At 43.2% G+C, this 15,658-nt stretch overlaps 1 protein-coding gene across 4 annotated transcripts in view; it reads right to left on the minus strand.

Moving 5' to 3' along the window:
* The window catches only part of KIAA0513 (KIAA0513 ortholog), a 68,390-nt gene that overhangs the window by 10,878 nt on the left and 41,854 nt on the right, over positions 1–15,658 (minus strand). For 3 of the 4 annotated variants that reach the window (XM_027846556.1, XM_027846565.1, XM_027846573.1), the window contains 6 exons: positions 14,369–14,439; positions 11,507–11,714; positions 10,039–10,079; positions 9,301–9,379; positions 7,600–7,677; positions 5,485–5,514 (listed from right to left, as the gene is read on the minus strand). In XM_027846556.1, the coding sequence (XP_027702357.1) occupies positions 5,485–5,514; positions 7,600–7,677; positions 9,301–9,379; positions 10,039–10,079; positions 11,507–11,714; positions 14,369–14,439 (507 nt within the window). The remainder of the gene's footprint in view (positions 1–5,484; positions 5,515–7,599; positions 7,678–9,300; positions 9,380–10,038; positions 10,080–11,506; positions 11,715–14,368; positions 14,440–15,658) is intronic. The other variant, XM_027846580.1, reaches the window with a different exon arrangement.

Below are 15,658 nucleotides of genomic sequence, written 5' to 3' on the forward strand. Positions count from 1 at the left end.
TGTTTGCCCTCTGCTTTTATCTCCTTTACCCCTCCCTCCCCCCCCCCCACTCCAAAGGAGTCAAACAAACATTCTTTATTCTAAAGCCATTATAAAATGTTAGTTCAGCACAGCCTGGAGACCTGTTTAAGATGATTCTAGCAGGGTGAGTATAATGTGCTGAAAACTCCAACTGCTTTTATAATGTGCTTTTATAAGATACACCCTTGATCTGAGGTTCCAAGTGACATCCACCCTCATATCTTTTCAATTCCTCTTTATACTTTCTAGAGAAGGGCATTCAGGTTGGGGGAGGTGGGACAGGGAGGAGATAGAAGAGCAGGAATCAGGTGTCTTTTCCCAAGAATCCCCCTACTAGAGGCAAAGGGAGCTATTGTGTCAAATGAGGATAATTCACACCTATGTGGTACTTCAAGCTTACAAAGTGCTTTCCCTCACTTTAGGGGATGGAGGGTGTGATTTACAAATGGAGAAACTGAGGCTCAGAGAGGGTAATCTAGTTAGGGAATTAATGGACAAATATCCTTTGGCTCTCCTAACTGCTTGCCCAAGGTCACACAGATGGTAAAGGGTAAAGCTGGGGCACAGACTCTGATCTTCTGACTCGAAATATTCAATGTTCTTTCCACCACACCATGCTTTCTCCTCATCAATTACTAATGTTAACCCCAAGCACTTGACTGGGGGGGGGTGGGGAATGGCATTTTTTTCTTGGTATGATAATTATTAATAATAGTAATAATGATAATAGTGGCTAGGATTTATATAGCCCCTTATTATTATTGTATTATATAATTATTATTATATATTATCTCATTTGATCCCCACAACAACCCTGTGAGGTAGGTACTACTGTTATATCTGTTTAACAGATGTGGAAACTGAGGCAGACAGAGGTTAAGTGATTTGCCCAGGGTCACATGGCTAGTAAGTATTTGAACCTGGGTCCTCTGGATACCAAGGCCAACCTTCTATCCGCTGCCCCACTGAGCTACATTGTTTTAGGATGTCAAAAGCCTACTTATCTTCTTCATCTCTTAGCTTTATCTCCCTTTGTCTATCAGAACCTAATAATGCCAGATGGAAATGTGGCTCCAGCCTTGCTGGGCTTTATTCAGTTGTCTTAATGAACAGCAAGCAGTGAGTATCAGGCCCAAAGAATTAAGGGCTCCCAGGGAGGGCTGCTGTTGCCCTAATGAGAACCACAGGTGCAGGCTTGGAGGAAGAATACATTTTAACCCACTGTTTACCCTAGAAAAATAAAGTTCTCAATGGATGAGTCAGACTGAGTAAGAGCTAAGATCAATATAAAAGGAAAAGGAGAGAAAAGATGGTCTGAGGGAGTAGGGGCCATGGAGGAGGGATGCAGGCAGAGGATGGAGAAACCAAAGGAAGAACAGGAGAATGAAGGTCTAATTGCCGACCATCCTTTCCCTGCCCGCTGCTGGGGAGACCGCTGTAACAAGTGAATGAGCTGACGGGATAGTTCTATTACACGGAACACACCTCCCTGTTAGGCTTAACAATCTTGGGAGTGAGGTTTGACTGAGAAGGTAGCGGAGTAGAGACAGATACTATCTTGGGAGAAGGCACAAGTGTGGGAGTTGCCCAAAATGATAATGCCACCAATTTTAAATCTTTAGAGACAGCCCTTGAAGATGTTCAAAGCATCCCTTTACCTATCCTGGCAGGGATATTAAGACCAGTATTTTTATCCCCATTTTACTGATTAGGAAACTGAGACTCAGAAAAGGAAAGGGATTTGCCCAATGTCAAATAGCTGTTAAGCATAGGAGCTGGGTAGCTCCTGACTGTTTTTCAAGAGACAGGCTGTTGGGGGCACTGACACTGATATTATAAAGTAACCTTGGGGATGCCTCACTGAGCCCCGTCTCATCAGCTGGCTCCAGTCAATGTTCACCCCTCCCTCCCATAGCAGGGAAGCTCCAGGTACAAGAGTCTTAATTCCTACCTTGTAGCAGAACTACCATCAGCCTAGGCAGGAAATAGATCCCCCTTCCCATAATGGCTAAGGCTAGAGGTTAAATTCCTGAGACTCTAAAACTGACAGGGGCATTGGGTCACCCAGAAGAGGTATAATTTAGCCTTGTTTAGAGTCTCTCAGTAGAGAGAGCTGAGGATACTAAATGCCACCCCCTCCTCTGACACCTCCCCTCTTAACTTCTTTAGTTCCCATGGGGGCCATTACAGGAAAACTCAAAACAATTTGCTTTCTCAGAAGTAAAAGATAATCTAGAGGTGTCCTTATTCAAGGTAACTTACACCAGGTGACTATTCACATTGAAAAATTAAAATTACAAAAAAAATTCACCAGAATGATGACATCAGATTTATGAAAAGATTGAGCCAGCTGGCTAGTCTAAAGGCTCTCACGATGCTTTACAATGGCTGTTCCTCACAGCAATGCCATAAGTTACCATTATCCCCATTTTTACAGCTGGAGAAACTGACCCTCCAGTAACTGAAGTGGCCAACCCATGGGCACACAGCTCACCAGATCCTGGCCAGGAGCCCAATCCTAGTCTCAAACCCAGCTCTCCTAATGCCCTACTTCACCTAGACTATAAATAAAGACCTATACAAATCCATTTAGAGGGAATCTCTAAAAACTGATCTTTTTAAAAAGTAGCATTTATTTGGGGCTGAAGACAGAATTACAGATTGGCCATCAAGCAACCCCACAAAGGGCACTTCTCCCTGTCGAAGTCTGGATCCCAAGATGATGAAATTTCTTAGATGGCATTTCAAGTTCCAGCGTGTGGATCTTGGGAGTTATCAGTAGCAGAAGGGATCATTAAGATCACATGGCCAAACGTGTTTTATAGATGGGGAAACTGAGGTCACACACAAGTCAGTGGCCATGCCTGAGTCTTTGGACTCTCAGCTGCTCTTTCTACTCTAACACAGCTGCCCAATCAGAAAAAGGATCATTTCCCTTCAAAAATACAATTTTTAAAATACTTCCTGTGCTTAGCACAACTTCAGTTTTGCCCTGAAGCCAAAATCATTTTCTCTGGGAAAATACTGCTAATTTTAAGGAGGAAGTCATGGAGAAAATGATTGGATTTACAGAAATTCAATTTAAAAGCCAGCTTTTCAGCAACAGTGTAATCTGTAAAATGATACCCATCCGGGTCCATACCAGAACAGAACCTTGTTTCAGGGAAGGCAAAGATGATTGCATTTCATTCCCTCTATGGCAAATTTCTTAGAGGATACAATTCCATGAAGAAGGAACAAAATGGTGATGGATCAGGAAAAAGGACAAATTAATTTTTTTTCCCCTCAAAAGGAAAGGGAATGCTTCTCATTAATGGATGGAAGGGATTGTTTTTCCACCTCTGAAAAAAAACACAAAGAGTGTGTGCGTGCGTGCGTGTGTGTGTGTGTGTGTGGACACCTGCTATGTACACACACTGCCAGGTAGGATGCCCTTGGGATGCTCAAATGCCATGCAAAAGGCCTTCCTAGCAAAAAAGACTAGGAGAAGAAAGGATCTACCCTTCTTTCCTGGGGCTTTCACAAGAGGCACGAGAAGGGAAGAAAGAGGAGAGTTCTGCCCCCAAATTTCTAGATCGTATAACTTTAGAAAGTAGCATGAACCTAACCTTTGTCCTGCCTTCCCTGCTAGGTAGTCTCTACAGGTCTCAGAAAGCATGCCAGAGTCATAAAAAGGAATAACTGGATTGATTTTGACTGTAATTTTTACAATTGTGTTATAAAAGATAGCTCTCTTGGAGAAGGAAGGGAAGAGACTAAAAAGCAAAATTAACAGTAACAATTTTTTTATAAAAAGAAATCAGACCTGGAAAGGATTTTTGCTATCATCTAATCTAATCCTTTCATTTTACAGATGAGGAAGAATGGGGAAATGTCTTAACCAGGGTTTGAAAGATAGAAATTTAAAAACTTTAGTTACAGGAGGTTTTTTGTTTTTAAATAGAGAGGGACAACCAGAAGAAGTAGGTCTTTTTTTGTCTTATAAAATATTCCGATGCACTTCAGAAATTTGGTTTGAATGTGTTCTAGATTGTCAATTATCCTAAAATTATTTTGTATTGACTTACATGTATCACTCCCCCAACCCCACCCCATCCCCACTGTAGTAGAACATAAGCTCTAGGAAGGCAGGGTATGTTTGTCTTTGTAGCCAGAACAGGAAGGAGTTTAAATTCAATCCACCCCTTACCAGTTCTATTCTCCAAGCTTCAAGAGCTCCCAGACCCTGGTCACTTGATTTCCCTCCCCACCTCCACCCAACCACAATGCTCTTCCCCATCTTTAACAATCATTTCCACCTCTTCCCCAATATCATTTTCATACTATTAGGTTATGCAATGTTTTCCCACTGTATAGAATAGATGAAATTGAGTCCATTATCTGCATGCAAGATAAGGATCATAGCCCCAAAAGGTGGACCACCACCAGTCAAAAGGCCAAGGAATCAGAGTCAAAGGTTGAAGGATCACAGAACCTTAGGGTTAGAAGGAAACTTTAAAGGTAGAATGACAGAACAGTATGAGAACTTCCAAATAATCTAGTTTCACCCCTTTATTTTAGAGAGGAAGAAACAAAGACCCGGAAAGAAAAGTGAGATTAGACTTGCCCCAAGCCACACTGCTAGTTAAGTGGTGGATATAGAATGCGGCAGAAAATATGTGATTTGCTTCAGGAGGGAGCTAACCACTCAGAAAAGGAGCCCTGATGTAAACTGATTTATTCAAAATCAGAGCCGCAGCAACTGATCTCCCACAGCCCCAAATGTCCTCCCCTCAACCCAAACAGTTTCTCAAGCCAGTTCAGAGTCCCAAACTAGCCATGACATGGGGAAAGCTGAGAGGCATGGATGGGGGGATGGGGGGATGGGGGGATACCACAAAGAATGACATATATGCATCTATTGTGTCTTATCTATACTTTACATCTTCTCATTGCCCAGTACAGGGCTCTGAATACAGTAGACACTTAATAAATGTTTGTTATACTGTTCTGTCTCTGATCATAGGGTTAGGGTTTATGATGCCCCACCCCCCTCTCAACCACCAGAGGCCAAATTTCACAGAACGTGAAGAGAACTCAATTCCTTGAGCTAAAGGTTTTGCTGAGGGGAAGAGTGGGTGCTTTACACAGGGTTCGGGCAGTTGGTAAAGGGCTAAGTGCCTTCCAATTGTGGCCACCATCTCCAACTTCTCCATCCCCAGGGTCTCCCACAAAGTAAGCCTTGCTGAGTATGAGTGGTTAGCAATCACCGTCTGTCAGCCATTGTCCTGGTCTCCCCCAGTGTCCCCTCGGCTACAGGAAGCAGCCTCCTGACCTCCATCGGGGCCTGTTACAACCACAGTAGCTGAAAATGCACGTTTCCTCCCCCGCCCCACAACCCACCCCCTCGGTTTTGCCCTGAAAAGGACCTTAAAGTGAATCAGAAGTTACTATCAAATGGAACAAGTCCCGGGGCACACACACCTCTTTTCCTCTTCCTCTCCAGCATTCCCTCTGGAGTGGCAGCAGAAACAGGGTCAACAAAGGGCACGTGTTAAGATCATGCAAGATAAATGGATGGAAAAAAAAGAGAACAAGTAAAAGAATGAGTTATTATAGACAGAGAGACAGGAGAGAGAGAGAGAAGGAGGGGGGAGAAGAGGGAGAAAGAAAAGAGAAGAGAGGGAGAATGGAGAAAGAAAAAGGGAAGGGGAAGATAGGAGGAGAAAAGGGAAAGGGGGAGAGGGAGGAGGAAAAAGGGAAGGGGAAGAGAGAAAGAGGGAAGAGAGGGAGAGAGGGGAAAAGAGAGAGAGAAGGAGGAAGAAGGGAAGAAGGAGAGAGAAAAAGAAGGTGGAGAGGGAGAGAGAAGGGGAGAGAGAGAGAGAAAGAAATAGGAAGAGACAGGATATTTAAAATAAACTTCTTTCCTGATAGCTGAACAATAAGGAGAAAAGCCCCACCTGCCCTTCGAATTATCAAAACTTTTCCTAAACATTATTTCTGACATAACACGATAATAATTTTTCTCCCAAACAGAGTGCAGTGAAGTTTCAGGGTACTCCCCCACCCCTTTTCTTCTCCCAGACTTACCCCAGCAGGTTAAGGAAATGCCCAAGTTAAAGGGTTTGGGGTTGCCTCTGCTTTAGCCCACTCCCATGCCAACCCTCCCCCTGCCCCAGTAGTCCAGTATGCAGAAGCTATGCTAACAAATTGCCGCTCCCTTTCTATCCTTGCTAGGGCCCCAGGTAATAGCATCACAGAGCTGCGAGGGTTCATACAGGCTACACTAGTCCAATTGCTTCTTCTGTCCAATGACATGCCCACGGTCATACAAGCTTGTAAGGGTTAGAGCTAGGACTCAAACCCAAGTCTTCCGCATTTGAGAAATGTGGAAACTGAGGTTTGGTGAGGGGAAGTGATTTGCCCTAAGGTCACACAGCTTGCAAGTGGCACAGCTGGGATTCAAACCCAAATTTCCTTTCAGAATGGCGGCCCTTTCCACTACACCATACGAACCACCCAAGGAGTGGTTGGGGGACAGGAAAGAACTGTCTGTTGGGCAGTTCTGCTAGGAAAATTGATCTTGCTTAAGCAGGTGACATCAGCCTGGTCATGCCATGCAAGTCAAGCACTAATATTCCCTTTTAAGACATTGAAATTGGCCTGTCCTCTCTGCAAATACTCGCTTGGGGGAACTACTCCTTAAACTCCGGGCACCAGGCCAGGCTGGGGTGCCTTTCCTTAGGATAATGGAAGTTAGAGGAATTCAAGGGATCCTCTACCCCAATGCCCCATTTTACAGAAGGAGAAAATGAGGCTCAGAGAATGAATGCAAATTGCTGTGAGGCCTCTTTCCATTTCCCCTTTTATGCTCGCTTGCCTATCCCTTTGCCACAGAACGTCCTTCTCAATCTGATGACCATAAATCAGCTTCTGGAGGTCCACTTGCCCTCTTCCCTCATGGTGTCCCCCAGGAAGACAGAAGCAGTAACACCATGAAAAGTTCTCATGCCAGCATCTTCCAACTATAGGACACTGTTAATGCCAACCTTCTGTATGTAGACAAGCAGAAAGAGGGAACCTCCCAAATTGCAAACTACTATTGGAGCTTGAAAAGGCCTGTTAATGTTGCAAACCAAGGAGAAGCCAAGTCACAAAATGGCAACTGGGCTCCAACAGAGGTTAAGCCTCATGGTGGCATCTCCTTACAAGACGACAAACTATGCAGACTCCATTACAATGGCTTCTCCTTTGGGTTCTGGTGTCCTAGTGAGACTTGACTGAAGTGGGTCCAGAGGGAGATGGGGAAAGAAGAGGACATTGTCATCCAGCGGTATGTTGAGTTGTCTGGGAGAGTCAGGCCAAGTCATCTAAGACCACCCCAGGAGAGAAAGCATACATGCAGGTTCTGGACAACCAACCTCAGCCCCCACACCCCACCCCCTTCTCAGCTGTGTGTCCTTACAACACTCAGGGCAGTCTTCAGGACAGCAGACAAGGAAGGTGGTAAGTAAGGGGTGGTGGGAAGAGTGGTTCCCTTCCCTGGTCTCCCCATGTCCACAGAAGGGTGAGGGGCCCACGGCCATCTTTAGCTCCTACCTGGTAGTAGGTGATCTCTTCCTTCTCTCACAGTGGACAGCATCAAAAAAAGCTGCATTCCAGAATCTCAGGGTGTGCCTAGAAGACACAAGAAACTTGTAAATGACCACTATCTCCTCATACCTGTGTAGCCTTCTGCAACATCAGAAACAGAGCTAAAATCCAAATGGCAGGTTAGGGCTCTAGGTCCTCTTCCTTAGGGTAATGCTAATCTCAGCCCCAAAGCACCATCATTGCTAATCGATCAAGTATTTATTAAATGCCTACTGTTTGCCAGGCACTAGGGATATAAACACAAGGAATGTAAACAATCCCTACTCAAAATAAGCTTACATTCATAGTAGGGAGATAACAAACATGTATTTCATAGGTGGTGCACTGGATAGAGTGCTGCTAGGTCTGGAGTCAGGAAGACTCGAGTTCAAATTTGGCCTCATACACTTACTAGCTAGCTGGGTGATCCTGGACAAGTCACTTAACCTCCATTTGCCTCAGTTTCCTCATCTATAAAATGGGGATAATCACAGCACTTACCTGCTAGGGTTGATGTGAAGATTAAATGTGATAATGTTTGTAAAGTGCTAGGCACGGTGCCTAGCACATAGTACGCACTATACAAATGTTAGCTATTATTGTTATATACGCATACATACATATACATATATATAACATAAATATTGAGCGAATAAATATAAATCTATACAAAATAGCAAAATACAAGATAGTTTGGGAGGGAGGACATTAATAGTTAGTGGTGAGTGGGGGTGGATCAAGAAATGCTTCACTCAGAAGAGGGCACCTGATGGTATTTTGTTGTTGTTTCATTAATGATGGAGAGGAGGATCAGGATTTAATGCTAGAAAGATCACCGCTAGTGAGTTCAAATAAGGCAAATTTACCAGATCCAGAAAGATGAACAGAATTTCTTCCAGATTCATGATTTCCTTCATAGAATTACAGGACTAGAAGGGACCTCATCTAGTCCAACTCCTTCATATTACTGATGAGGAAACTGAGCCCCAGAGAAATTAAGTGATTTACACACGGCTATTCAACTATTAAGGTCAGGATTCCAACACAGGTCATTTTACTCTATAGTCCACGATTTTTCTACTGCTCTACACCTCCTCTATCCATCAATCTTTAACTCGAGAAGTATTTCTGCAGCATTTTCTACATGTGATGCACTGGTGATACGTAAGACACAAACAGAAATAAGGAGGAACTTTTTTCCAGAAATTTACCAGGGAATACAACATATAAAGCAGATGATAAATATAAATATTATAAATAAAAAGTAACTTCTTTCCAGAAGCTTATCAGAGCATACAACATATAAAGCGGACTATAAATATGTTATAAATAAAATTAACTTCTCTCCAGAAGCTTCCCAGGGAATACAACATATAAAGTAGATCACAAATATAATTTGAGAGAAAGCATGAAAGACTGAAAGGAGGTGGAGTTTGTGTGAACAGAAGGCTTCCCATACGAAGTGGTACCTTCTGAAGGAAGGAAAGAATTCTTAAAGGTGGGCATGCATTCCAGGCATGAACAACAGCGTATACCAAAGTGTGCTGGTGGGAGATGGAATGATGATGGCAGGAAGCAGCAAGTAGCCAGAGAAAAGAGAAGCCTAAAGGAGATCCCAAGGGCCACCTCCTTTCAAGAGTGACCAGGCAGTAGCCGGCCAATGCTTACCAGATAGGCTGCTGCTTCAGGTGAGTGTACAGATAGATCTTCTCCCCTTTCTTCTCTTCATCTGGGCTGTACATCGTCACTGCAGGAACAGATAAGTAGCCCTAAATGTGGTTTCATTGTTTTATCCACTTTGGCAATGGAGCTCTACCATGACACCTTTCCCATCACCATTAGAAGAAGGAAGTCTTCAACCACAACCAGAATCACCCGTCTATGACTTGTCTATCTGATGACACTGTCTTCTGGCATGGAAGACAATGATACTACTAACCCATTGCCATTGCCAGCAAGGCATCCATATGAAGGAGTTTTTCTGAGAAAGGCGATGAACTGGGTTGATTTAACCATAATTCCATTATCCTCTCTGTGTCCAATGATACACTGGGTTGGCAAAGCTGATTTAAAATTCAAACTAAGGTCACCAAGTAGCAAAAGAGTAAGGTCTTATCGAAAGCAGGGCAAAAGGATTATGTAGCCCTATGGATTTTCCGCTGAAACACTGGTCTTTAACTTCCTCTTCAGTAGAGAGTCAAGAGGGGACCTCAGTGCCAAAGTGCCCATCATATAACAATAGCTCAAATTTACATAGTACTTTAAGGTTTGCAAATACTTTTCACATATTATATTGTTTAATATATTATGGCATCAAATATAAGCTACAGGGAGCTACTTGCCTGCCTCTGCCCTGCACTCTGGGATACTAAGAAAGAGAATTTATAGAAGCAGGGGACTTCTCACCAGTCTTCTGCTGCTTTTCCTTCGGTTTATCTTCATCTTCCCTAAGGAAAAAGAAACCACAGTGACCATTAACTTAAAAAAGAGCCAACCTGCTCCAAAACACTAAGCTTCCTAGTGGTACCATTTTCTCCAATTTTTGAAAACATTAATTGGTCAGTCTAAGTCACTGGATCCCCAAACATCAGTAGTGAAAATGAAGCCAAGGGCTAAGATGCTCTTAACATCAATAATCTTTCCTACTAATGCACTGGCAGCCCTGTGAGGGAGGTCTTATATTAGTTACCTCCTCCAACTTCTAATGTACTCCCTGGGAGTCCACAAGCACATCTCCTAAAAAAAAAAAAGTTCTCTCAGAGTGAATTATGCATCCAAATCATAGAATCTGAGAGACAAGAGTTCAATGGCCATCCAGCCCAAACATCATAGGTCACAGATTTAGAGCTGGAAGGGACTTTGTTGACCATCTGGTTCAAATCAGAGATAACAGACTTAGAGGTGGAAGGGATATTATAAGCCACCTCATTTTACAGATGAGAAAACTGAGGCCCAGTGAGATTTGTCCAAGGTCATTACAGGGCTATTATATGAAAGTGGAATTTGCTTCAGAGGATTATAGGATCACAGATTTAGAGGGGGCAGGGACCCTACAGAGGTCCAACCTCTTCATTTTACAGATGAAACCAAGGCTCGTAGCTAGTAATCATCTAAGGCAGAATCTCAACTCAGCTCTTCCTGACTCCCAATCTAATGCTCTGGCCACTGAGCTACCTAAGCGCCTTGTTCGGACTTATTCTGTTTGACTCCAGAATACACATTAAATAGAACTATGGACACCAGGTTGGAAGGTTGCCAGAAGGCAGATTTAGAATGAATTTTAACATTCAGAACTGGTCTCCTAAGGATTAGAACTACCTTCAAATTGGCGTGAGTTACTTTGATGGGTAGTGAGGTTCCTATCACTGGAGCCCTTCTAACAGAATCTGAACACCCACTTGTCTGTTCAGGAATGGCTGAGACTAGGTTCACTCTGAGCTCACTTCCATTCTGCTGTTCTGAGAACATTTAGAGCAGGGGTTCTTAACCTGGGGTCTTTGAACTTGTGTTTCTACAAAATATTTCAATAACTCTATTACAATATATTTGGTTTCCTTTGCCATCCTAAAAATATTATCCTGAGAAGGGGTCCAGATGGCCAAAAGGATCTATGACCAAGGTTAAAACACCTGAGTTAGAGGGACAACACATTTCTTATGTCTAGAAACGAGGTTTGTCGTGAGCAGGTACTGAAGACCACCAAGATCTAATGAAGATTCACCCCGTTAGGCTGTGGATCAAGAACAAAGCATCCCACTGCTTTCCTCCACATTGCACACAAGGAGCAAACAGCATCTTCCCTGAGGTTTGACAAACCCACATGACCAAGTTCTCTAAATAAAGCTCACAAGCAGAAAACTAGGGCAATACTTACTCATTTTTCTTGGTCAGTGGTCCCTTCAGCTTGGTTTCCAAGCCTCCAAAGAAGCCTTTCACGTTTTCCGTTTTTGCGGACGTGTTCTTCAGCAGACGCTCTGCGATGTCCTTCTTTTCCGCCAGCCAGCTATTAGCGGACTTCAGGTAGGAGTCAATGCTGCCTGCAGGTTTCTCCTTGGACTCCAGGGGTAGCATGTGAGGTTTTCCTACCAAAAAAAAAAAAGAACCTTTAAAAAAAAATCCTCACCTAAAAGGATGCACAAAGGAAAGAGGTGAGAGGAAGAAGTGAAAAACCACCCAACTTTCTTTCATTTTCCAAATGGTTCCATAAGGTTATTAGCTTGTATACAGAGTATCAGGAAGATTCCCAAATCTCCCTGGCTAGAGAAGCAGGGGGCAGTAGAACTGAAGGATTTGGAGCTGGACAGTACCCTTGTCCAGCCTCCTCATTTTTCAGGGCCAGCCCCTGAGGCCCAGAAAGGGGGAGTGATTTGCTCACGATCGCCCAGCTGGTAAGCCACAGAAATGCAATGTGGACCTGAGCTCCAACAGATTCCAAATAAAGAGACCTCTGCACCACATAAAAGACAGGTATGGAATGAGAATGCTAAACCTTAGAGAATCATAAGATTGGGGGCTGGAAGATGGAAGGAATTGTAGATCATTCAAATTCAAGCCCCATCGTTTTACTATTCTATTCTATGACCACAGAGCAGGGACCTTCCATTCCATGGGACACACCAGGACAACTCTTGATGCTCTGGAACTGGCCTTAGACTCCACTTATGACAATATTGCAGGAAGAAATAGACTTGGGGAAGGTCATACATTCGTGGCAAGGGGGACTTTTTTCACTGCCTAGCAAGGGGATCTTGTATTTCCATACCCTCTAGTGAGTGGGTCTCACCTCCTTGGTTCACCTCCCCACCAGCGGATAATCTTAGGGCTTATTTCACAGAAAAGACAGGTCAAAGGCATATAACTTGCTCATTGGTTATTTTTCTTAATCCTGAAATGTCCCACCAGTGTATCCATTAGTTTCCCTTAAAAAAAAAAAACAACTCAAATTATGTGTTTCGCTTCTCTGGACAATGAACTTTTTCTACATAATCCTCATGCCCCAGGAAATCAGTGATAACAAGAAAGATTGTATGTACTATACAATATAGTAATCTTCTTCATGATACCGAAAAACTGGAAACAAAACAGGTACCTATCTGAGTTGGGGAATGGCTGAACAAATCATACTTTATAAATGTAACGAAATATTATTGCACCATCAAAAGGCAAATGAGGCATCTGGATAAGTGTAGGAAAAGCTATTTAAAATAATAATTCAGAGCGAAGAAAAGGAGCAATAAAGGGAAAATCAAGGGACCCATGTGCACAATAACCATAATAATGTAAAGGAAAATGACGTAACGTGCTGATGATTCAGAGTAATTACAATGAACACTCTCGATTTCAGTAGAGAGGGGAAGGGCCAAGGGTGACACATACGTTGTCAGATGTGATTACTGTCAGAGGTGGCAGCCACGTTTTGTTAAATTAAATCTTTTTATTTTTAAATTAGGGGATATTCAGTGGATTCCCCATTCCTCTCCAGGCCATATTCCTGATTTCCTCTACCATGCCTCAGTTCTTCATCCTGAAGCCTTACTCCAGCCATAGAATTTACCGTTGGAAGTACCCACCATGCTCTGGCCTCTGATTGGATTGCTTCTCCCAAAAACCTCCATTTAAGAAAACTACCAGACCAGCCACGGCTTCAGTCTTCTCCAGGATGTACTCCCATTCCCAACCTTCTCTATCCCTGCCCGGTCCCTTCGGCTTCTCCTTATCCTCCCAAGTTTTGTCTTCTCCCCATTACAATCTAAGTTCCTTAAGGGTGAGAACTGTCTTTCTTTTTGCTTGTTATTTGTATTCTCTGCATTTAGCACAGTGACTGGCTTTCTTTACATGGGACTGATTCTTATCTAAGGCTCCTGCATACAGTGGTTATTCAGGAAGAATTTTTTATTCCAGGTGATGGGCAATGGACCCCGACTGAACAATGACCCGCCATACTTCCACTACAACCAACAATTCAAGCGGTGACAAATGGTGGGACCCAATTTGGGGCTCAAAGATTATGAGATCTAATGACAGATTTACAGTCACATCTCCATGTTGGGGAATGACTTAGAGCTAAGTATTACAGTTATTTTATCTCTACCACACTCTTATAACTCCTTGAAGGCAGGGATTTATTTATTTTTACTTATATTATTCTTATTTATTTTTGCAATCACCTCAAAAGAAGTATTTAGCATGAGGCCGTGTACTTGGTGGGTGTTCAATAAGTGTGTAATAAATAAATGTATCACTTGATTAGAATTATCAAGCCTGAAGGGACCCTAATGATCATCTAATTCAAATTTCTATTTGATGGATGAGAAGTGTGAGGCCCAGAGACTGAGGGCAACTTGTCCAATGTTATACTGTGTGTTAGTTAGATACCCAGGACTAGAACCCAGATCTCCTGCCTGTCAAATATTCTAGAGCTAAGAAAACAGGTCTTTCTGCTGGCAAAGTGTACAATGGAAAAGAATGGACTGGGTCAGGAGGTCAAGGTCCCAATCTTATTTTGGATGTGACCTTGGGAAAGTCATTTAACATTCTAGTAGAATGTAAACTCCCCGTGGGCAGGGATTGTTATGTATATTCAGTTCCTTGCCCAGGATACATGCTTAATGTTGCTTGAACCGGAGAGAAAGAAATCATGTGCACTGAAGTCATCAACAACCTTCAAATTTACAAGGCTTAGAAGGACTTTTAATAATTGTTCAAATCCCAGAGAAAATAAAACCCAATGGCTCACCAATGTGGTAGTATGTGAAACACATGGTCATGAGATTCTTCGCTGGTCCAAAATCATCCATCTGGTGACACCTAAAAGGAGAGAGGTCAGTGAATCCCTAGGCTACTTTACCTTGCCCACAGCCCTCTAAAACATGTTTCTGTTAACCCCCAAAGAGATTCTCTTAGAAAGCAGGCACAGGGGGGCAGCTAGGTGGCACAGTGGATACAGCACCAGCCCTGGAGTCAGGAGGACCTGAGTTCAAATCTGGCCTCAGATACTTGATACTTACTAGCTGTGTGACCCTGGGCAAGTCACTTAACCCCATTGCCTAGCAAAAACAAACAAAAAAAAAACAAAAAAAAAAGCAAGTAGGCTCAGAAAAAGTCTCTTTGCCACAATTAGGTGATTAGTTCAAGGTTCCACAGACAAGATTCAGGGTTCTATCCTTGCCATGACAGAGGACCATCCCTAGAATACTTTTATATAAGCAGTGATAGAAGGAGGCTCAGGTCTAGTCCACCTTCCTCATTTAGGAAGGCAGAAACTATAGCCCAGAGAGAAAATGACTTGACCAAGGTCACATGGGTAGTAAGCAAGCGAAGCAGGTTCTGAACCCTACAACTCCTAAGTTAAACAGGGCTGGAAGGAGTGCCAATCCAATAGCCTCATTTTCCAAATGAGGAAGGTGAAGCCAGAAAGGGTGAGTCCTTACCCAAAGGTCACACAGCTAGTTAATTGCTGAGATGGCACTAGAACCCAAATCTCCTAATTTCCAGGCTCTCCCTTCCACATCACCCCCTCCCCACCCCAATCCATTTGACAAGCCTGTTGGGGTGAAAGCCTCCTGCAGAGACTAATTGATACTGGTGGAGAAAGATTTATGCCTGTCTAAGGTCACCAAATAACACTTATAAAGCATCCATTTGCTTGAAGGCTGGGTGGGTACCCAGTATAAAGCCCTTCACAACAGGAAATTGAAACAAATTCTAGGTCTCTGCTCAGGAAGAATGCAGCACAACTGCATGTAATCACTGCTTAGTGTGAGTGCTTCTCCCAGAAGAATTTACTCACACCCCAGCTGTTTCTACCCTGTGATTTCCACTGTCAGGTAAAGATTTCTCATTCTGCAGCAGAGAAAAGCTGATCTTAACCATTCTGCTTAGGTGACTCAGGTGACAAGTTTGAGTCTTGATGACCCTGTTAGGGATTTTCTTGGCAGAGATACTGGAGTGGTTTGCCATTTCCTTCACCAGATCATTTTACGGAAGAGGAAACTGAGGCAAACAGGTTAAATGCCTTGTCCAAGGT

The sequence above is a fragment of the Vombatus ursinus genome, unplaced genomic scaffold (genome assembly GCF_900497805.2).
Source record: "Vombatus ursinus unplaced genomic scaffold, bare-nosed wombat genome assembly UNPS02005286.1, whole genome shotgun sequence".
NCBI lineage: Eukaryota > Metazoa > Chordata > Mammalia > Diprotodontia > Vombatidae > Vombatus > Vombatus ursinus.